At 53.1% G+C, this 22,803-nt stretch overlaps 3 protein-coding genes across 3 annotated transcripts in view; 2 read left to right on the top strand and 1 right to left on the bottom strand.

Annotated features, from left to right (window-relative positions):
• Positions 1-3,730: 3,730 nt before the first annotated feature.
• On the top strand, positions 3,731-11,633 carry PHF13 (PHD finger protein 13). The gene is made up of 4 exons (XM_063104946.1): positions 3,731-4,094; positions 6,501-6,602; positions 8,018-8,552; positions 9,037-11,633. The coding sequence occupies exons 1-4, from the start codon at positions 4,056-4,058 to the stop codon at positions 9,261-9,263; spliced, it is 903 nt and encodes a 300-aa protein (XP_062961016.1). The 5' UTR covers positions 3,731-4,055; the 3' UTR covers positions 9,264-11,633.
• A 905-nt stretch (positions 11,634-12,538) lies between these two features.
• On the top strand, positions 12,539-18,390 carry THAP3 (THAP domain containing 3). Its single transcript, XM_063105989.1, has 4 exons — positions 12,539-12,642; positions 13,880-14,072; positions 17,162-17,266; positions 17,545-18,390. The coding sequence occupies exons 1-4, from the start codon at positions 12,569-12,571 to the stop codon at positions 17,812-17,814; spliced, it is 642 nt and encodes a 213-aa protein (XP_062962059.1). The 5' UTR covers positions 12,539-12,568; the 3' UTR covers positions 17,815-18,390.
• A 361-nt stretch (positions 18,391-18,751) lies between these two features.
• DNAJC11 (DnaJ heat shock protein family (Hsp40) member C11) overlaps positions 18,752-22,803 on the bottom strand; it is a 60,285-nt gene continuing 56,233 nt past the window's right edge. The window contains exons 13-16 of the mRNA XM_063104678.1: positions 21,866-21,923; positions 21,613-21,755; positions 20,826-20,955; positions 18,752-20,403 (exon numbers count right to left, since the gene is read on the bottom strand). Coding sequence (XP_062960748.1) covers positions 20,378-20,403; positions 20,826-20,955; positions 21,613-21,755; positions 21,866-21,923 — 357 coding nt within the window. The 3' untranslated portion in view covers positions 18,752-20,377. The remainder of the gene's footprint in view (positions 20,404-20,825; positions 20,956-21,612; positions 21,756-21,865; positions 21,924-22,803) is intronic.

Raw genomic sequence — 22,803 nt, forward strand, 5'->3', positions numbered from 1 at the left:
TTATTACACAAAAACCAAAATAACAAAAACAAAAAACAAATTCACATCGTATGAGCTACATATCCTTTTTTTTTTTTTTTTGAGAACATTTGGGAACACATACCATAGCATTTGGAGCATCAGGAGCAATTATGCCTTTTTCCCCTGTGATAGCCCCTGATTTTTTCTGATTCTGGACCTCCTAAGGTGTGGTTTGTAATGCACTTACTATACATAAACTTTCTTCTTTAAGGAATCTTACAGTATTCTCTATTTATTAATCTAGATACGTAGATAAGCTATTGGAAGTAAAAACACTGACAGAGTGTTGTGTTTGGCAAATAGGTTTAGTTATTATCCTTACATACTACCGGTATGAACCGTAACTCAAAAAATTCAATTGATTCTCCTATCCATTGGTTATATTCCTCACTATGTGAAAAGCTGACAATACACAGTCTAGGAATTATTAATGATTTCAAATTATTCACACATATATACAGGCAGTAGTCAGGGTACTAAAAGTTGAAACAAGGGCCGGCCCGTGGCTCACTCGGGAGAGTGCGGTGCTGATAACACCAAGGCCCCGGGTTCGGATCCCATATACGGATGGCCGGTTTGCTCACTGGCTGAGTGTGGTGCTGACAACACCAAGTCAAGGGTTAAGATCCCCTTACTGGTCATCTTTAAAAAAAAAAAAAAAAATGTTGAAACAATATGATTTCAAGGAATTAATTTTTTCCCATCTCCTGAACACGGAAGTGAGACGGGCAGAAAACTGATGGGAAGAATTCATAGGAGACATGATAAAGCTGAACGAAAAGCTGAAACATCTCAAAAAAATGATTCTGGGAAAAATAAACCTTTGGTTATGTTCCCAGCCACATTCAAGCACAAAGAGTTAAAATGGGAAGCAGAAAGCTTTCCTGAATGTTCCCCCAAATGAATGGAGTGTAGCCAGTGAGATTTAGGAAGGTGACACTATATTTGGTAACAATTAAAATAACTACATTCTCAAGTTTCTTACTAGGAAACCATGGTATTCTTAGTATTTTTAACTTGTCACAACCTGTGCTAACGTTGGCTTTTTTCCCTCCTCTTTCCTAAGTAACTATAATTATCTGAGAATTAGCATTCGGCAGCAGTTATCTTTTTTTTTTTTCCCCAGAAAACAAAGAATCATAGACTCCAAGGACCTGGCTACTGTGGCTAAGGCTCTTGAATTAATCAGGGAACTCTAGATTCGCCCCCTGGAGCCCAGGAGTAGTACAGAATACCTGAGGAATAAAGTAGAAACACTGAACAAGCCTAAGCCTGTCATACAGAGAAAATCAACTTTATTACCCCATAGCTAGCTACTACATACTATGCTGTTGAGTTTGGGTCAGTTACTGGTGTTATAGTCCTTTTTTGTGTCTGTGGAACAGATGGTAAACATTAATGTCTAAACCTCCTGCAGGGGCTTGCTGGTTAGCTCACCAGGGAGAGCGTGGTGCTGGTAACACCAAGGTCACGGTACTGATCCCGCATTGGCCATCCACCCAAAAAAACCCTCCTCCAAAGGGATACATTTCTAAGGGAAATCTAAGGAGAGACAAAAAGGTCCTTCATGATGTCTTCTCTTGCACAGGAGTGACAGGAAGGGAGAGCAGTGCAGTACACAGTGTAGTACTGGTCACATCCATGTACTAAGAATTACTGTTTACTGAGGATTTATTCAATAAATATCTATTGAATACCCATTCTGAGCAAGAGTTCTCGCTTAGGTCTGAAAATCTGCCACATGATACAATCCACGTTGGGATTTTTCCTAAGTGTGACCAAGTGGTCCAATATAAGTCCCTGAATTCTAGGCTTAGTTTTGTCAACAAGTCCTTTATCATTCTAAGCAAGTCCTTTAATTCACAAGAAGTTTGAGAATCAGTTTCTTAATCTGTGTGTGGGGGGATTTAATATTTATTATGTAAAAAATTTACCATATGTAATAATGATCAGATGTAAAAAAAAAAAAAAGAAAGAAAAAAAAATCCTTCTTTCATTTGAGTTTCACCTGTAATAATTATTCTTTTTGGTTGTACACCTTTAAACTAGCAATAGGATAATAGCCTTTTTTTTTTTTTTTTTTTTAGGATAATAGCCTTTTTAGCCCTTTCTTATTGATGCAAAAAAAGTTGCTCCTGGTGAACCTGACCCTGGGCATCACTGGCTAACCTCAGGACATCTGGCCACTTTTCATATCTGCGGCTAAACCATCTGAATGTGACAACTGTGTAAGAATTTGCTAATGAAGTCTTGATAGACAAGCTCAAAGTCTCAGTTTTTGTCTTAGTAATTTTATCTATTTTATCGTGCAAGGCACGTCACTTTATCATCTCTGGGGTGATGTTGCAGCAATAATAAAATAACAACGATAACAGTAAGCTATCATTTACTGAGTCCGGCACTACACTAAACATTTTATAGCTTAGGAAACTGAGGCTCAGACAAGTATTTCTAAGATAACCCCAGTCTCTTAACCACTAAACGTTTCCATCAGAATGATCTTAACCACCGAAATAGCCATGGCCAACTAATGCAGCGTCCACCGCTTCTCAAATAATCTCATCTTTCCAGGGTGTGGAAGAGTCCATTTTCTGATTTAGATTTAAAATTTTTATGACACTTCCCTTTAACAGTTTTTGTCTTCCACGCAACTAAGTTGATGTCACTGAGTCATCTGCATTTGGTATATAGATTTTCCCTTTCAAATGTCTATTTAAAACGTTAAAGAACAGCAGGCCTCCTCTTGGTAATCTCACCAGGGCAGCCAACTAAGTGTTGAGAGTCGACCTTCAACGTGTAACGTTGTAAAACACTCTGCGGTCCCCTATCTGAACGCTGCCAACTCCTCAATTAAATATCAATAAACAAGTAAAAGTAAATGTCAATACCAAATGTCGCACACCGTGTCTTCACCTCACCCTCCACCGCGGGAATCCTACGAGGAACAGACTCAGGGGCGGTCCCAAGGTTAAGCCAAGAGAACAAAAAGGCGAATTTAAAGCCAACATCGTGAAACGCTGATAACGCGATCCAGAGTTTTGCTTTTTAACGCACTACCCCGGCGCCCAGTGAATCCGACAGAGCCCACGAGAACTTGCCGGGCACAGTCCCGACTCTGCCGGCCTCAGGACCGACGGTCCCTGCGGATCCCGCAGCCGCGAAAACAAGTTCGCTCCTCCCAGCCGAGGCGCGGGGACCCGGCGACGACTCCGCCCTCGGGGAGCGGGGCAGGGGCGGCCGCAACGTCAGCGCCCCCGCGTGGCCCCGGCCCCCGCCCCTCCCGCCCTAGCAGCGGGGACCCCCCGCCCCACAAAGGAGCACGAACCCCAAGCCCCAGCGCAGAAAGAGGAGGCGCCAGTCCCGCCCCCACTGCAGGGGCGACCCCCGCCCCCACTGAGATCGACGCGCTACCTCCGCCCCTCCCCCACCGGCCGAGCCGGCGCGAACCCCCGCACCTCCCCCGCTCCGCGGCCTCGAGTCCCGGAGACACCGCCTCCGCACACCGGGCGGCCGCCGCGGAGCTCCATGGGGGTTGGAGTCCTTCAGGCAGCCTTTGTGCGACGTACTGGCGGGCCGGGGACTACGACTCCCACAATGCCACGCGCCAACCCCACCCGCGCCACGCCCCCTGACTTCGGCTTCCAGTCGCCCCCCAGACTACATTTCCCGACAGCCCTCGCGGCCCTCCCGCCCTCCCTCCCGAGACACGAGCCGAACTGGGCGTCAGGTCGGGGAGCCGGTCGGGTTCCCGCTCGCCGCTGCCGCCGCCGCCGCCCCCCGCAGCGCCTCTCCCGCCTCTCCCGCCGCGCCGGCCGCGGGAGCTGCATCGCCCACTCTACTCGACCGGGGAGCCGCCAGTCCAGGAGCACAGAGCCCGGGAAGCGACACGCCGAGCCCGCCATCACCCCCAGCCGGGGCGACCCCTCCCGGGTCCGCCCTCGCCCTGCGCGGCCGCTGAAGCCCCCAGCCCGGAGCAACCCCGCTCCCTCATCACAGCCCCTGCACTCCCGCAGCCGCCGCCCCCCACCCGGAACATGGACTCCGACTCCTGCGCTGCCGCCTTCCACCCGGAGGTGAGTGAGAGCTGCGCCCCGATCGTCCCCGGCCACCCCCACCCCCACCCCGAGCTCCCCGGGAAGCCGAACCCGTGGCCGCCCCTCCCGATTCCCTCGTCGTCCCCCCGGAGCCCAACCCTCGTCCCCCGCTCGGGCCCGCGCCGGGTCCTCCCCGCGGGCCCTGGCCTCGGCGTCCCTTCCCCGGACGTCCGCGTCCTTCCCGCGCCCCTTCCCCGGGGCTCCCGGGCCCACCCCTCTCCCCGGGGACGCTCCTCCTGTCTCGCGTAGCCCCGGGACCCGTCTGCGTCCCCAGCCCCTCCCCGCCGGCCTGCTCACTCCTTCCCCGCCCTCGGGGACGCGGTCCGAGCCGCCGCCCGCCCGGGGCTCCCGCTTCTCTGGGGGGCGTCCCCCTCCCCCTTCCCGTGGGGGCTCCGCTCGGCCTCCGGCGACTCCCCTAATTCCCCCGGCCCGGTGGCCCGCGCCCCGCCCCCTGGCTCCGCGCGCGTCCGGATCGGCCCCCGCCCCCTCCGGCGCTCGGGCGGCCGCGTCTTTTAGGGTCCCCCCCGTCGGGGACCCCCGTCCTGCCTCCCCACCCCCCCGGCGAGCTCGCGTCTCTCTGCGGGGCCCCCGCCCGCGGCCTACGCTCGCTCCGCCCCCTCGCTCCCCCTCCTTCCGGGGATCGGCCCTCGGTTCTCCCGGTCGGCGGCCCCGCCAGGCCCCCTCCCCCACCGAGGCCCGCCGGGGTCCCGGGTGCGGGTCTGGCCACGGCGGGCGGTTGGGTGGGGGAGGGGAGGCGACTCCGGACACTCGCCCGTGTCGCCGCCGCCCCGGGGGGTGAGTGGGGGCCTTCCTTGCCCCGGGACCCCCAAGCCCTGCCCAGCGTCCCGCGCCCCCCCAAGCCCCGCGGGATGGGCCCCGCACCTTCCGGGGCCGGGTCTCGGCGGGGGGCGGCTTCCGCGGGAGGGCGGGGAGGGGGCCGCGGCGCCATCTGCTTTCCTGAGAGGCGGGCGGGGCGGGGCAGGGGCGCGCGGGTCCCTCCAGCGCCCCGCGCCGGTGTCCCCGGCCCGCCCAGGGCTCGATGCCGCCCGCCGCCTTGCACTTGGCGTCCTGGCTCCCGACCCGCTCGTGCACGTTCCCCGCCGAAATAAAAGTTGTTCCCGAGAGTTGGAGGACGGCAGGAGGGCGAGCGGCCGGCTCCTCGGGGTGGGCGGGCGGCTCCGGCTGCAATCGGGCTCATCGGGCGGCCCTCGGGGCCGGCGGCCCGGGGTGGCGGGGGAGTAGGGGGCTCGCCAGAACCGAGCTGAGAAAAGTTAGAGAACAGCCGAGTCTTTGGAGGAAAACCTCAGGCTGCAGCCTGTGCCGCGCTGCTCTCCCTGCTCCCGGGAGTCCGCCCCCCGGTTCCCCCCTCGCTTTCACCGTAGCACGGCGGGGGCCCGGGCTCTGCAGAGATCAGCTGAGCACCTGAGGAAGGACGGGGTGGGGGGACGATCAGGTGCTTTACGGTGACCTCGGTAAATGCATGCTGGTCGGATAGACAGTTATAAAGCCCCGTGGTTCTGCTCTGGAGCAAATAAGGGCTCTCTTTCTTAAGAGAAAATCCTTTTTTGGGGGCCGGCCCGTGGCTCACTCGGGAGAGTGCGGTGCTGATAACACCAAGGCCCCGGGTTCGGATCCCATATACGGATGGCCGGTTCGCTCACTGGCTGAGCGTGGTGCTGACAACACCAAGTCTAGGGTTGAGATCCCCTTACCGGTCATCTTTAAAAAAAAAAAAAAGAAAAGAAAAGAAAATCCTTTTTTGTTATGGGTGTCGCTAGATTGGATGGGGATGGAACTCCCAAGGAATAATCTCTAGTATTCCATCTTAGATGTGCAGATAAACCTAGCAGGAATGATTCTGGTTTATTTCTGAGTCAGGAAACACTTGGGACCCTTTGGCGGGAGAGTGGGGCAGGGTCTGGTGGGATTCAGCTCCAGAGTACCAGGCCTGAGGGAGCCCTGGAAGAAAGAAGTAGTTGATTTTTGAAATTACTTAGAATACTTTCCATACAGTTGCAGCAGTAGTTTATCTTCAACGTGGAAAATCTGTAGCAAAAAAGTAGTTACTAACGCTCCTGATAGGCCTGTGGAGACTAGTAGAGGTCAGAAAATGCCCCGAGTGCTAAGAAATAGACTCGTGGACAGGCCTTTGTCTCCCAGCCAGTTTCCCAGTGTTCTTGGCATAAACTCCTCATACTCCTCTTTCAACCTTCTGAAAATGGTGTTATTTTTTGACCTAAACTTATTTTATTTCCAGACTGTATGTAAATCTAACTGTATTTTTTGAGTGATTGACAATAAAAGCTCTAGTTTGCTTTGTTATTGTTTCTGCGATTCCACCTGGAAGTGTCTTCAAACACACTCCCTTTTCTCGCCTGTTAACAGGAATACTCCCCCGGTTACAAGAGGCGCAGGACTGTGGAAGACTTCAACAAATTCTGCACCTTTGTTTTGGCCTATGCTGGTTATATCCCCTATCCGAAGGAGGTAATTAGTCTTCAGAGCTTTTGAGACTTTCTTGCTGGGCAGTGGAACTCCAGTGTCTTTGCTATATGCTGTTGGGTACCTGACTGGACAGTGGATCTACAAGGGGTTGCTTGTGATGAGCTCAAGCAGCAGTCTGGCAGAAACCTATTTCTTGGGGATTTAGATCAGTCAGGGAAGTAGTTTCTAAAACTGATAGAAAATTCACACTTGGGTAGAAACGATTTGATAAACTTTAAAAGTTTATTTGTAAATAGTACATTTGATATATACCTGCTCTTAATGATGGCCAGTACTTATTGAGTGTTTACCATGGCCAGACCCTGTTCTTGACCCTTATAATATATAGTAGGTACTATTTTTTATCTCCAATCTAAAGATGGGGACACAGAGGCTGGCAAGTTAGTTCAGTCGGTTAGAGCATGGCCTTGTGACACCAAGGTCAAGGGATCAGTTCCCTGTACCAGCCAATTGCCATAAAGAAAGAAAGAAAGATGAGGACATAGAGGCACAGAGAGGGGCCTACCTTGTGCTAGGTCACCAACAAATTAGTGGTGGAGCTTGGGGTTCAACCAGATGGCTGGACTTGGGGTGCACACCTGCCTCTCAAACGGCCACCTAGTTGTTGTGAATACCACATAACAGAGTCTTCAGGGACTCATGGCCAAAATCCCATGTAAATGAAAGGATTTGTTTTTCCTTGCTGTGAAAAGGACACAGCTGTGGACCAGAGCTGCTGTGGTGCTCAGACTTTAGGGTCTGCATCATATTGTACTAAGGTTAAAATAAAAGAATCCAGTATTTCTAGGAGACAAAATGCCAGCACTAGTTTAGTATTTCCACTTGCTGTATAGGTGGGTAAAGCTTGTTCACCAAGCAGAATGTTGCCACTATTTGCAGATAATATGCTTGAATTATTTGAAGTAACCGCAGAGTTTTGGGGGCAGTAATTGGTTCGGGACAGTAATTGCCTACTTTGATTTTGTAACATTTGAGATGTCTCCAGGTTTTTAAGAGTGTCAGGAAATTCTCAAAACTAATTTAAATTCACTTAATTAAAAGATATCTCTCTTGGGAGGATAAATGGAGAGATTTTACAGTTAGGGGAGGATAAGAGGATACGAGAGGTTGTCCCCAGCATTCCTTCCCGCACCTATTTAGTGACCATCAGTTGAGTTCCTGGCTCTGGGACAGGGGCTCAGAGTTCAGAAAGGGAAGGTGATTTTTCCCCTCATGGTGTCACATTAAACTCCTCATGACGTTGTTCCTCGTGTGTCATGCTGGTGAGAGCTGGGACGCTTGAGGTTGTGCCAGCATATGGTTGGAGGCCCAACCTGCTCGGGGGGGGGGGGGTTCTTGTCACCTCCCGAGACTGGTCAGAGTAACAGAACCCGCCGCCTTTGCCTCTCTGCTTTCAGGAACTCCCTTTGAGGAGCAGCCCCAGCCCTGCCAACAGCACTGCTGGTACCATTGACAGCGATGGCTGGGACGCGAGCTTCAGTGATATCGCATCCTCGGTCCCCTTGCCAGTCTCTGACCGCTGCTTTAGCCACCTGCAGCCCACCCTCTTGCAGCGAGCCAAGCCCAGTAACTTCCTGCTCGACAGAAAGAAAACAGACAAGCTGAAGAAGAAGAAGAAGAGGAAGCGAAGGGACAGTGACGTGCCTGGGAAGGAGGGGTACAGGGGGGGCTTGCTGAAGCTGGAAGCTGCTGATCCATACGGAGAGACCCCCACGAGCCCCACCCTGCAGGATATCCCCCAGGCCCCCAGCGACGCGTGCTCGGGCTGGGACTCCGACACTCCCTCGAGTGGCTCTTGTGCCACCGTGTCACCTGATCAGGTCAAAGAAATAAAAACTGAAGGCAAACGGACTATTGTCCGGCAGGGAAAGCAGGTGGTGTTCCGAGATGAGGACAGCACTGGCAATGATGAGGACATAATGGTGGATTCAGGTAAGTGGTCCCTGGAGGATGGAGATGCTTGCTGGATCGTGGCTAGAAGAGGTTCTTTTAAGCAGTCATGTCTTTGGTGCAGAGGGTCCATTCCCTTCCTTGGAATGCGATTGCAGCGTGTCCCTCCCCATGTCCGGGGAGGAGCAAAGTGCGGGCAGGTGGATAGCGGGGCGATTAGGGAAGGGGTTGATCGCTGCTAGAAGCAGCTGAGATTTGGAGCCAGGCCTTAGACTGTAGAATCCATGTAGTGCGGAACATCTCACAGGTTACCCAGGCCACCGCACACTTAGTGCCCCTTGTGCGTTTGTTGCATTTTCAGAGAGAAATATCAGCGGTAAGTGAAAGTTGAAGTCATTTTTGTTAGTCGGGTAATGGGTTTCATCAAAACTCAGCTGCTCTGTCCCATTGAATGAGCAGTGTTCTTGGTGGAGAGGGACTGTGAAAAGTTTTTTCCCCTTCCTCTTAAGTGTTCCTTTCCTTCCAGATGACGATTCCTGGGACCTTGTCACCTGCTTCTGCATGAAGCCATTTGCCGGCCGCCCCATGATAGAGTGTAATGAGTGCCACACCTGGATTCACCTGTCCTGTGCAAAAATCCGGAAATCCAACGTTCCGGAAGTGTTTGTCTGCCAAAAGTGCCGGGACTCCAAGTTTGACATCCGTCGTTCCAACCGTTCCCGAATGGGCTCCCGGAAGCTGTTTCTGGACTGACTGCTGGCCGGCGAGGAGACTGCGAGCAAGGAATCAGAAGGGACGGTGGGCTTTTTGGTCCCTCTCTTAGTTGAGCAGAACTCTCAGCTCTGGTGCGGGCAGAACCCTGCCATTCAGGTGCCTAAGCAAAGGACAGGCTGTCCGAGGTAGAAACTGTACATAGCCAGTGACCGAATAAAATCTCTGTTGGCCAAAGCTGCTGCGAGAGCTCTGTTCTCTGCAGTGGAGGTGGACTAAACACCCAAGTACAGTGGGTTTGGTTCAGCTGAAACTGAGGGCACATGGTAGTTGTGAATTTTTGCTATCATTGTTAACAAATTCCCGCCGATTGGAACAAGTGCTAGCTGTTATTCCTGCTTCCCCTGTGTTGGGGAGAGGAGATGTTCAGTTTCCCCGGCCTGTTAATGAACAGCCATATGTGTATGCTTTTTCTTGCGTGTAAGTGTTTTACCAAAAGTGTCTGTACAGCAGCCATCAAAGTTGCCCCTACCTGAGTGGCACGCCCTCTCTCTCTGCCTCCTTTGCTTCCAGTCAGTTGTAGGAGCTGCGGGCTGGAGTCCTCGCGAGCCCCAGAGGGCAGGCTAGCTAGTGATTCTTAGGTTTTCTTCTGTTTATTAAAAGGGACAGTATGTGGCCACTTCTCTGTGGAAAGGGGGTTGGTTGGGGGGTTGAGGTGGCCTGTGTTCATAACTCAGTTTCCTGTTTTGCACGATGTAAAAAAACCTGTCTTTTTTGCACGATACAGCCAAAAATATTGGCCAGTTTCTTGCTGGGTGCCCTTTATCTCTAGTTGGTGTGTGAGGTCCTGGTGGGGCCCAGGCAAACTGTGTTCAAGTGTGGGAGCACTTAGGTTCTCTCCTCATCTCTTCCTCTTACCTTATTTTAGTAGCAGTGTAAAGGTTAGGCAATCTAACGAGTGGTGTTCCTCTAAATAAAGGGGTACAGAAAAATTGGGAGGTAGGCCTCTCCCATGGGTGGTGCTTAGTATGCCTTTTATACAGGCTGGCCTGCTGGTTCTGTGGAGCAAGGTTAGGGCTTGAGTCCTGTTTTTGGTTTGAATTGATGAGTGAGTGATAGGGTAACATTGGCTTTCAGGAATATACCATTGTGCAGAGTTTCTTAGATCTGGACTGGGGAGGTCCCTGCAAGGGCCACCCTTGGAGAAACCAGGGAGTTCCTGCCTGGAGTCCCGCAGAACTTCGCTCAAAGGCAGTGTGCCCTGGGACACTGGTGGTTTTTGGGCTTGGAGTGAGAGGAGGCCTTCAGCTTTCTCTGAAATTGACATTGCCCTCAGCAGTTCAAGTACTTGCTCTCAAAAATGTTTTGTGAATTGATGGGTATGTTTTCATAAGCATTGTTTCTTGTAAGGCGTGAAAAAGGGGAGAATGCCCAAGTTAGTCATATTTATCTGCCGCAGGATGGGCATGTAGTCTCCCCAATGGGGGGGCTTCCCCCTCCATGTGCCACCTTTGTATGGGGTCACCAGGCACACTCCTCCCATGTTCTCTCACTGAAGTACCAAGGGGGTTGAACCATCATCTGGGGTAATCAGAGCCCATTTTTTGTCCTAGCATCTTTCACATTTGTCCAACCAACTTTTTTTTTCTTTCTTTTTTTTTAATTCTGTTGCTTATAGAAACACAAAAGTGGAGAGTAATTGTTTCCAAAACCCAGTTTATTGTGAAGATCCCAAGGGAGAAGTTCTGTAGAGAAAAATAGTAAGCTGGTTCAGAAACAACATTCTCTCCAGACAGTTTTCTGGCTCTGACCAGGGCAAACGTCCCTGACAAGTTGGAGAGGAATTTGCCAAAGATCTGCCCCATGACAATGCCTGTCCAGTGTCTTCACCGTGAGAATAACCAAAGTTCCAAAGTGTTTTTCTTCTTTTTTAAAAAAACTCCACTAGATTTTACAAGTGCATTTAAGAACACACGTGATTTTAGAGTGGAGCTGCCAGCCCTGGCAATTGTTACACGTGCTAATGTTTGATGCCTCTGGTACGCATTCAGTATTCATCTCGATTTCTGTTTCACTTATTTCATTTTTGTTCTTTTAACAGATCTATCCCTGTGGGTGGTGTCTACGAAGTCAGATATCTTGGTTTTTGTGTTAGATTGAGCTGGGCAGCTGCAATCAGCTTCTTTATGCAAATTAGGCATGACCCATCTAGGGGCTCCTGGTTGGTGGCTAGTGAAGTGAAGGGAGGGAAAGATGTCATCCCAAAAGTAGGACCCTCCCATCGGCTTTGGCCAGGCCACAATTAACATCGTTTACATGGTTCTGTGTAATTTTAAAGTTTATGTGTATAAAGCAAAGCTGTTTCTGTGAAACTGTATATTTTGTAAATAAATATATTGCTACTTTGAGGTTCACGTCTAGCCTCAGGTGCTTGTGTCCTGTGCTGCAGGATAATTGTGTTTCTTCTCCCCTTATCCGCCCCCAAACCATGATTGCATGAAGACTCTGGGAAATTAAAGTCTGAGTTTGCATTTAGCAGGATGAAGAACGCCTACAGCCCTTAGTACACGTTTCTAGTGAATTCTTAAGAAACAAACCACAGTGTGAGTAGACACGAATCGCTTTCACGGTGTACTTGTCAAATTGTGGATTAGCTTAAACCCCAGTGAGTGGTTAGCCTGCTTAGTGAAAGCTGCAGTCTTCTCTGAGGTTCTGCAAGCGCAACATGGGAATCTCCCCTTGGGGGCTCATTTTGCCCCTTCCCGCTTGGTCCGCAATTCCGGATCCTGTTCTGTCAACCAGCCCTGTCTAGACTCTTCTCTGAGACCAACCACTGGCCAACTTCTACGTCCTCCATGACATCAGAGGACACAAACCGTACTTACTAAGACCTCTCTAAACCTCAAGATTTTGGCTAAACTGGGGGTTAGGCCTGTGTCTGGTTTCCAGTTCTTTCCTTTTTTTGGTTTCCGGGGCTGTCGGGGGGAATCTTGGGGTGGGGCCCCAAAGCAAGGAGGTGAAGGGCGATGGGCTTTAGCGAACTGGGATGATACTTGCACCGGGCCAAGGTTGAGGATTGGGGTTTGGGGCCGAGTTGGGGCAGGGGGCACCCCCTGGTGTGGCGTCCCCCGGGGCCCCCCGGACCCTGAGGCGACGCGGGTGTGGGGTACCGCGGGAGGAGCGCGCCCCGGAGCCGAGCCAGGCTCGCCCCCACCTCCGGGAGGCCCGCCGGCCTCGTCCCGCCCCGCAGGTTCCGCCCCGAGGCCCCGCCCCGTCCCGGGCCCCGCCCCGCGTCGAGGCCTCGCCGCCGCCATCTTTGTGAGGGGCAGCCGGACGTGGCTCCGGAGATGCCGAAGTCGTGCGCGGCCCGGCAGTGCTGCAACCGCTACAGCAGCCGCAGGAAGCAGCTCACCTTCCACCGGTGAGAGGCGGGGGCGCGGGGCGGGAGGCCCGGGGACGTGCGGGGCGCGTGTGGCGGTCCTCTTCTGGAACGACTTGCGTGTCCGGCTGTGTCGCCCCCGCCTGGCCTCGCGCCCCTCGTCCCCAGGCGCGGCCGGCACTAGCAGGTGTTCGGCGCGTGCTGGCCGAGCTGGGCAGGCTTCGCTGTGCACCGGGCGCGATCCCAAGCCCCTGCGTGCGTCCCGTGCCGGAGGGAGCAGTGGGGACTCTCCAGGGCGTCGGGGGGGGCAGGGGCTTGGCGGGGTCGTGGGGGGCGGGTGGGGACCCTGCAGTCTGTCCTTGCCCACCCGGCGTGCCGGGTCCTCCCCGGAGAGCCCGTGCGGGGCGCAGTGAAGGCCGCCCACCTTCTCCAGGGCTCCAGCCGCTGCACCATTTCTGTCCCCTTCAGCACACGACTCCAAAGGGCGGCTTGTGCTCATTGTCCGCACCCCCTCTGCCGCCATGACACTCTGTTCTTAAATAAATGCTTTCATTGAAGCCTAACATACATTTGTGCAGAAAAATGCACAAATCCGAAGTCCACAGCCCGAGCAGTTTTCAGCAAGTGGACACGGCTTTATTAGAACGTCACCAGCCCCCGGAAGACCCCCAGGCTCTCAGTGCCTCAGCCGGACCTGCCCCTGACAGCCCCTGTCACAGCGCCTCGCTCCTGCTGTCGCTTCTCAAGCCCGCACGGTTCGCTCTCCCACTGCCTGCAGTTCGGCTCAAAGTCACCTCTTCAGGTGACCTTCCCTGACCACCTCAGCACTTCCTGTTGCTTATTCTCTGTAGCCCCTGCTTACCGACACCATCTGCATCTGTTCAGTTTATTAGCTGTGTCCCCTGGCTAGAATGTAGGCTCCTTGAGGGCGGGGACATTGTCTCTTCACTGCCACACCCCCAGCACCTGGAGCAGGGCCTGGCGCATGGCAGGCTCCTGAAGGAATGAGTGAAGGCTCCCGGCAAATATAGCTTCAGAAGCAGCTCACTTGGGCGTTTTGGCCACGTTTATGGTCTGAGGTTTCCTATTAAGGATGCCAGATGCCATTAACAGCCATGACAGAAGCTTCCAGAAATTAGGTACGATTTAACAGTGTGAGCTTACTGAATTTCCAAAGCTGTCCAGTGAAATACTCTGGTGATGTGACAATTCCACCAGATTCTGAAGTGCTGCATTCGTCATTGCTGGATCTCGCACATCTCCTGCCTCTGCCCCACAGGTTCCCGTTCAGCCGCCCGGAGCTGCTGAAGGAATGGGTGCTGAACATTGGCCGGGGCAACTTCAAGCCCAAGCAGCACACGGTCATCTGCTCCGAGCACTTCAGACCCGAGTGCTTCAGTGCTTTTGGAAACCGCAAAAACCTGAAGCATAATGCCGTGCCCACGGTGTTTGCCTTTCAGGATCCCACGCAGGTAGGAACACACGGCTGTTTCTTATCTTCTCAGATCCAGCCTGCACAGATTCACCCAGCAGTTGGGGAGCAGGGGCAGCAGCATTTATAGGGAAAGCGAAGGTCAGTGAGAGTGGTGCTGTCGAGCCTCCAGGGTCCTTAGCCCTGTGGCCCCTGCTGGCTGAGACCTTTGCTTTAAGAGAAGTAACAATTTAAAGCCACTTTAAAAAGATAAATCATACTGCACAACAGGATGCTGGGTCCTCTATGCGTTTTGCTCTGGCTGGTCTCATGTAGGCTCAAGGCTACACAGTGAAGACCTTCCCACGTGGAAGGCAGCAGGCTCAGTGTTGCATTTGGACCCAGTGCTCTGTCCCCATCCACCTAGGGTTTGGCTGTGTGCCGCTGTCAGTCAGCAAGTCTCCATTAAAGTCTTACTGTGCGCCATTGGGATGCAGGAGAATGAAGGATGTTATGGGGGAAGTGGGGGAGGGAGATTTGGAGGCAGCAGGTTGAGGCTTGGAGTGGAAGAGTTGGCATGTTCAGGAACAGTACCAATTCAGGCTGGTTGGAGAGTCATCAGAAGCTGGAGAGATGAGCAGGGCCAGGACATGAGAGGCTTGGACAGGCTGTGGGGTTTTAGGATGTCTTAGGCAGCTCAGGCAGCTCTAACACAGTACCATGGACTGGATGGCTTAAAGGACCAGCATTTGCTTCTCACAGTTCTGGAGGCTGAGAAGTCTGAGATCAGGGTGCCAGCACAGTCAGGTTCTGGTGCGGGCTCTCTTCTAGGTTTGTGGACGGCTGTCTGGCAGACAGCAGAGAGGAGGAAAGCTCTCTCCTGTTTCTTTCTTTTTTTTTTTTTTTTAAAAGATGACCGGTAAGGGGATCTTAACCCTTGACTTGGTGTTGTCAGCACCACGCTCACCCAGTGAGCTAACTGGCCATCCATCCCTACGTAGATATAGGGATCCGAATCTGTGGCCTTGGTGTTATCAGCACCGCACTCTCCCGAGTGAGCTGGTCCTCTGTTTCTTCTTAGAAGGGCATTAATGCCATCATGAGGGCTCGACTTTCATGACCTAATCACTTCCCAAAGGCCCCATCTCCTACTACCATCACACTGGGGTCAGGATTTCAATAGATGAACTTGGGGACATTCAGAGCACAGCAGTGGGAGGGATAAGGCTTTGGAAAGCTCTCTCTGGCTGCAGGTGAAGAGTGGCTTAGTGAGAAACTCGTTTGGAGGCCACTGCAGTGTCCCAGGTGAGAATAACCATGGTGGCCTGAGCAGAAGGCGGGATGCAGTGAAGTGAGGAAAGGTGTGGCCAGAGTGGACAGACTCCGTGGACCTGGAGGGCTGGGAGCACAGAGCTCACCAAGCCCTGGAATGTAGTTCCCTCACTCCCGGAGGAGCTTGGTCTTGTGCCTGTGGAGTTTGACCTACCTGTCGGACACTGAGGAGCACGTGTCTTGAGGGGCAGATGTGTGGGTTTGGCTCAGGAGCGAGCTCATGAACAGTGGGACACTGAAGCCATGAGGGGATTATATTGCGTCTCATAAATCCTGCAGGGGCTCCCAGTCCCAGAGTGTGGGCCTGCAGGGCCACACCCCTTTGAAGCTGGAAGACAAAGTAGTGGTGGGACAAGTGAAAGACCAACAGGAGTGAGCGGAGGGGCGGGAGGAAAGGCAGGGGCTGCTCATGAGCAGACATGCCGGGAACAGCCCGTCCAGGCCTCTGCCTGGCTCTGCCTCGCCCAGACCATTTGCCAGACAGCCACACGCCTCCTCCTCACCACCTTCCGGCCTGCGTTCCTGTTCCTTCAGGAAGGTGGTCCCTGCCCACCCTGTCCCCGCACCCCTGCCGGCCCTCCCTACCGTCCTGCTCAGTGGCCTTCCTGGCACCTGGACCACCTGCCATACTTGATGCTTCCTTCATTTGCTTTGTCTTTTCCCGTCGAATATAAGCTCCACGAGGGCAGGGACTTTCACTTTCTGCCGGACACGCAGGACGCTGCCTGGCACCGGCTCCTGCTGTGTGTGTGCATGTTTGTTAATAAATGGAGTGGTTCAGTCACTTTCATGCACTTGTGGTAAAATGCTTGCCCCTGAAGTAAGATTATAGTGTAACAGGTGGGGTGCAGGACATTTGTAACTTGTCCTTGGTGCTTCCAGTGCCAGCTTGGTGGGAAGTTGGTTGAGGGCACCCTGCCCGGCAGTACCGGGGATTGCACCTGGGGATCGCACCTGGGGTGTGAGACGGGTTTTATACTACGTGCTGGCTCTCACAAGGCAAACACGTATTGAGGTCTGGTGCCAGGCCCTGGGTGACACATATGAGTTACATCCCTGGCTCTATAGGGACCTGCTCACAGGCCTCCGAGGCCATGATTTGGGATCGTCTCTGGAGAAAGATAAGGACACCAAGTGGGCAGTGAGAGCAGAGCTGGGCTGGACTTCAGATCAGGTTAATCTAGCAGATACTTATCACACATGTCATGCATTGGTCGAGCAATGGGCACAGATGCCTGAGGCTGGCTGTGAGGGACCTTGGGGGATGATCTCCTAATTGCCCCCAAGGGAGCTGGGCCATGGAGCCGGTCTGCATCAGTTCCAGCATGTCTCTTGCAGCTGGTGAGGGAGAACACAGACCCCCACCAGCGACAGAGGCAGTGCCAACTCTCAGAGAGAAAAGGTGAGTCTGCGCCAGGCCACTGCCTGGATGTTTAAATGACACTGGCCGAGTGGGCAGCATTTTTCTAGCAAGGCTGGCCTGCTAGGGTATGTCGTGTTTCCTCATAGGCTAGAGTTTTGAATTGCCTGTTTTCCTAGGGAGGAGAAACCTGAAGTCCCTCAGGCTTCCTTCTATCTGTTCTATCAAAGAAATCTCAGTTGGTAACAAGGCGCGTGCCTGATTTCTCAAGGCTCCGGTTCCAGAGTTTGTCGTAGGAAGAGGCTGGTTGTTTATGCCGCTGCACAGACCACATAGCTGGTCCCCTGCTGTAGCCGCTCCCCGGGACAAGCCGTTGGGAAGGGATGGCCACGTAAGGGCTGGGGGAGGATCCGGTGTCTGTGGGGCTCCCCAGCCTGATTCCACTCTGCTGTTCCCAGGTCCTCCCCGAGGCAGGGGCCGGGAAGTACAGCTCAGGGAGAAATATGGACACTGCACTGGAAGAGCTTCAGTTGCCCCCAAATGCTAAAGGCCCCGTAAAGCAGGTAAGACATGGGGACGAGTACGGAGGCAGCCGTGGTCAGTCTCAGCACGAGATGATTTGCTTCAGGCACAACGAAGGCTGGTGCCCCAAAGAACCCACCCACAGGGACCCTGGGGAGCATGGCACGTGGCCTTGATCTCACAACTTCCCAGTGCATTTACCACCACGATTTGGGCACATTTAGGTTTCACTGAGTCCTGCTGCCCAGGGTTGGTGCTGAGCAAGTCTGACGTGCCTCCCATGGGGCCCTGACCTTGGACCACCTTCCTCTGTCCTCAGGTCTTGCTACAGAGAACAGAAGCCACGGAGGCCCCTGGCCGGTTGGCCAGCGCCACAGGGCTGAGAAGTCCCCTCCCTGAGCAGCCATCTGATCACAGCTATGCCCTTTTGGACTTAGATGCCCTGAAAAAAAAACTCTTCCTGACTCTGAAGGAGAATGCGAAGCTCCGCAGGCGTTTGAAGGCGCAGAGGCTGGCGATGCAGAGGGTGTCCCGCCGCCTCCGTGCCCAGAGAGGGGCAGTGGGGACTCCAGGCCACACCTCCGCCTGAGCAGCGGAGCTGAGCCCGGATGGGCAGCAGCACCCAGGCCAGGCAGTGGCTTTGGGGCTCTAGCTGTGGACATTCCCATCTGCTGCTGACACAAAGTGGCAGCGAGGCCCCAAGGGCAGGGGATTAGCACAGCAACTGCTGTGTGCTGTGAGGTTAGAGGCATCAGGCTGGGAGAACAGGGCCACGGGCGTGACAAGTTGTCCTCCCTGTGGTAACAGAAGCCCGTCTGTACTGCTGTCCTCTCAGCACAGCTGAGCAAGTGTTGAGGGGACCGCAGTGCGTGAGGATCTGTCCCAGGCCCAGGGTAGCAGATACTCCCCCACAGGAGGGGAAGCCATTCTCCCAGAGTGCACTTCCTTGAGGGACAGCTGTGTCCAGGCATATACTTAGCTCGTGGGGTTCCTCCTGACCCTGCGCATGGAGGGGACAATGGCTGGCCCTGTGGCAGGGTGAGTGGGTCCCCTCCACGAGCCTGGACAGCCAGCTCTATGTGGCAGAGACCAGTCTCTGTCCTACAGAGTGAATCCTCTCCTGGCCTGGTTTGAGCACATGATGTAATAAAGTGTCTCTCATTTAGCTTTCTCGCCTGCCATATTTCACTGCTGCTAAGACGACTGACTTCTGGTTTTCTTTCAGAGCGGGCAGGGTGTGACTACCTTTGACTACCAAAAAAAAAAAAAAAATTGTGACTTCAGTTAATTAAGACAAAACAAAAATTCTAGCCTAACTGACTTCCTAACTCTGGATTCTCTTTCTCAGGCAAATGTTTAATGTAGAAGACAGAACCACAGCTTCAGGTTAAGCCTCATGGTTTACAATGTGGCTTAAACAGTGAGGAATAGAGGATGGGAACGGGGCCTTCAGGGAAGGGGGCACTTCCCTGATATTTTGCTCACTCCTAAAAATGAACACCCCACTAAATTAAAAACTACTGTCCTCAGCTTTCAGGAAAGGTTTATTGTGGTAAGAGAGTGCCTCCTGTACAGTCAACTTCAAACAAAAGAGAGGATTGGTGCCCAAAAGAACCTCCCATGGCAGAGGATGCACAGGGCCGCGTTCCAAGTCGGGGTTCATGCAACATGATTTTTACTGCACGGCTCAGTCAGGGGGACAGCCTGAGAACTTCCTTGTCCTTTTCTTTTTCTATTCTTTTGGTGGCTGGCCGGTATGGGGATCCAAACTCTTGATCTTGGTGTTACAGCACCTCACTATGACCAACTGAACTGGCCAGCCTTCTTTTTTAAATGGAGATAAATACTACAGAATTAGACAGCCTGAACTGCTTTTAACTGGAGGAAGAGGCTATTTAGCAATTACTCTGATACAGGGGCCTGAGAGGGAGGCCTTAATTTGGCAACAGCTGCAGGCCAAAAGTGGGTGCCAGCCTCCAGATCCAGCTGTCACAACCACTGCCCACGCAGCACCTGCTTGGAGGTCAGCAAGTGACCACTGCAATTCCAGGACCCACGCGACAGGCCTCCGCTCATCCGAACTGTTTTCCGCTGCTCATCCGAACTGTTTTCCACTGCAGGGCAGGCTGCTCGGGGGCATCCCAGCTCTTACGCCGTTCTGTACCCACACAGCAGGCCAGTGAAGGGAGTCCAGGAGGAAGGGCTGTGGCCGTGGTGCCCGCACCTTGGGATCGAGCGCTTGTCTGAGCCCGGGCCTCACCCCCACTTCGTCTACATTTTGCCCTTTCCTCATTCCAGCCCTGCACTCTAGCCGGGGTGGGCACAGGCAGGCCAAGCTGCGCTGTGTCGTAGGGTGACAGGGACATAGATCAGCTTGCACCCGCTGGCTGGCAGTAGGGTCTCTTCCCACAGGGATATGGGAAGCGACTGGTAACAGGGAAGGTCTTCAGGACCAGGACTTATGCCACTCTGTCCCAAGCCAGGAGCCGGTGGAATGATTTTTGATAAGCTCTGGGAGTGGGGAAAAAAGACTAATTTCCAAACCTGTTTGTTCTCAGATAAAAAGCAGTTTTATAAACCCACACTCCTCTCCAGATTCACTTAGTAATATTTCAGCAGAAATAACGTGGTTTGTGGGAAGTCGACTGAACAGATGCTCCCTTTATCTGGAGGCCTCGGCATGTGAAAACGCCTGCCTTCCTTTCCATTTTGTTTTCCATGTTTAGTGTGCATTTGAGGAAAAGTAGTTCACAGTCCTATGTGTGAGGGCAGGGTGTTCCATAAATACCTCCAGACAGAACCAGGAACTATGGGAGGCAGGCTGTGCCAGCACACATACTGGGAAACCCGGGGAGCGACCTGGAAGAGTCCATGGGCCCAAGGTCCTTCGCTCCAGGAACATGATCCTTGGGAAGACAGCCATGGGCCCTGCTGTGGTCTGGTCCAGGTGGGGCTGCCTCCATCCTACCTACAGCACCCATGAAAGCTGGGGTGTCTGTGTGTCCCTTCACATAAGTGATAGGGTGCCACCTTCTATGGGAATAATATAAAATAAAAACATCTCATGTCTGGGTTCTTCCCTGCTTCCAAATTTGTAGACTCCCAGGAAAAGATTTTTTTGCAGCTGCTTTTTAATCTGGTCCTCGAGCAGTTTATCCGTCTGTATCAATCCTGTGAGCTGTAAAGGCAAAGACCAACTCAGGCTGTCAGAAGGCAACCTCTTCCCCAACCTCCTTCTACCTAGGGTTCAGCAGTCATCCAACCAGCAGCTGCCTGGGCTGATGGCTTGGCTAAACACAAGCCGCCAACTGCTTCTGGAACACAGAGGTTTGCTTTCATACCCAGCCACCCAAACTGCAGTTTCCAAGCAAAGAGTTCACTCTAATTCCACCTGGAAAAGGGCCAAAAGCCCCTCCTTGGGGCGTAAATCATGGACTCTGAGCAAGTCACAAAGCCAAAGTCGGTCGGCCTCCCTGTCCCCAGATGGACAACAGAGGGATGGTGGTCGTCATCCTACATGCTGAGCAGCCACTCTGATGTCCCTGCCCCCTCTCCCTGGCCCATGCCCAGGGCAGGTGGCTGTGAAGGGCAGCTACTCACACTGCTTTGGTATCCGGAGGGCCTCACTGTCCAGCACCATCACCTGATGCAGGACACCTCGGAACTGATAAAGCACTTTCAGGTTCTTCTCTTCACCCACACACGGGTCATAAAACCCAGGCAGCCCAGCCTGCAGCGAACAGATTGTTAGTCTCAGGACTACTCCAGGTGGTCACTTTAAACCCAGCTCTACTCCTCTCTGCTATCACCTGAGGGGCAGTTCTATAGAGGGGCAGAACTGTCCCTTGGGAGATGCAAACTTTGGAACTTGAGGAAAAAGAAATGAGAATTTCAAAACGTTGCCTATGCAGTCCTAGACCTGCCTCTCAATACAGGCCCCTTCCCCATGCTAAACAGACCTCAATCTTCCCAGAAGCCCTACCAAGGCAACTTCAGGGAGCTTCCTTAGCCTGAGCTAATCTGCATTTTAATTCTTCTGTACCGTCCCTACTCCAGGCTCTGTAGGTGAGACACACATGCTACAAGTAAGCTCACAAAGGGAAAGTAAGTGCCACAAAAGCAGAGTGTGTTCTGTTTGCTGCTGTACCAGGCACAATATAAACACTTGTTGAGTGAATAGATTGAAAGAATGAATGAAGTAAACAGCTCCAACGTGGACATGACTCGAGTATCCTACACAGCAACACCAGCAATGTGAAAGACCCTACTGCAGCAAAATGACCCCTGCAAGAAGCCAGGCTGCCCTGTCAGACTGAGCCTGTCCCGACTGGCCTGGGCTCTGTGGGTCTTGTGAGCATACAGCAGGAGGTGGCTGGCGCTGCTATACCTTGGAGGCCTCCGTAAGGATGAGCTTCGAGTCCTTCACCAGGCACTGCAGGGGCACTGTCACATCAATCACCTTCACCTTCTCACTCTTCTTGCTCTTGTCGTTGACAAATTTCCCATACCAAGCGTTCACGATGATGAGGCCTGAGGACAGACTGAGTCAGTGCAGAGGGGGGCTCCCTTTGGGCACTTCCCCCAGCTGCTTTGAGACTCTCAGCACCCACCCCAGCCCCAGAGAGGACACGCCTTCTCACCCATTCTGGACTCTTCTGCCTCGATTATTCTTCGGACAGATTCCTGCATCAACCGCACCTGCCAAAGAACAAAGATAAGCACCATCGGGGCCCCACCAGGTTTGTTCCACCTGTGTAGAGGGCCACACACATGCAGTCTGTGTCTGCACCAAGACACCTGCTCAGGGTCTGTAAGGGAAGGGAGCCCTGAGAGCTTGGCTCCCCAACTGGCATGCTTTGAAACCCTCAGTTCAAGTAGGCAGCTTGGAGTCAGCAGGCCAAGAAGCACCTTAAATGGCATGACCCCCTGACCCCGTGACCCCAGTGGGAGTGATGGTGCCTCAGCTCCCTTTCCAGGGATCATAATAAAAGAAAACACTGAATATGCTGTCAGCATTTAAAAATAGATTTCACATGAGAAGCTGGACTCCCAGCTCCTCTTGAGAAAGGACCTGTTTTCCCAGGTGCCATCCCACAGGGCAGAGCTGCACTGTCCCCTCAGATAGGCACGTGCTTGCCGGCCACACACATGGCCCCCAGCCTGCATCAGGCTCTCTGCCTGGGTGCTGTACACACTTCTGTGTTTAGCCCTTCCCTGGCCACAGAGAACCGGCAGTATCCCTGCTGTTTATCCAGGATGTCCGTTCCCTTGTATCTTGTAATAGGAAGTACACTTCAAGGGAAGAAAAAGAGGATACCCACCACTTTTAAAGAAACCTTGTTAGGGCCGGCCCGTGGCTCACTTGGGAGAGTGTGGTGCTGATAACACCAAGGCCAAGGGTTTGGATCCCTACATAGGGATGGCCGGTTGGCTCACTTGGGAGAGCGTGGTGCTGACAACACCAAGTCAAGGGTTAAGATCCCCTTACTGGTGATCTTTAAAAAAAAAAAAACCTTGTTATGCCTTTTGAGGGTAAATGTATATAATCTTTAGGACAGGGACAGAAGTTCCTAGGATT

Source organism: Cynocephalus volans, chromosome 8 (genome assembly GCF_027409185.1).
Source record: "Cynocephalus volans isolate mCynVol1 chromosome 8, mCynVol1.pri, whole genome shotgun sequence".
NCBI classification, from domain to species: domain Eukaryota; kingdom Metazoa; phylum Chordata; class Mammalia; order Dermoptera; family Cynocephalidae; genus Cynocephalus; species Cynocephalus volans.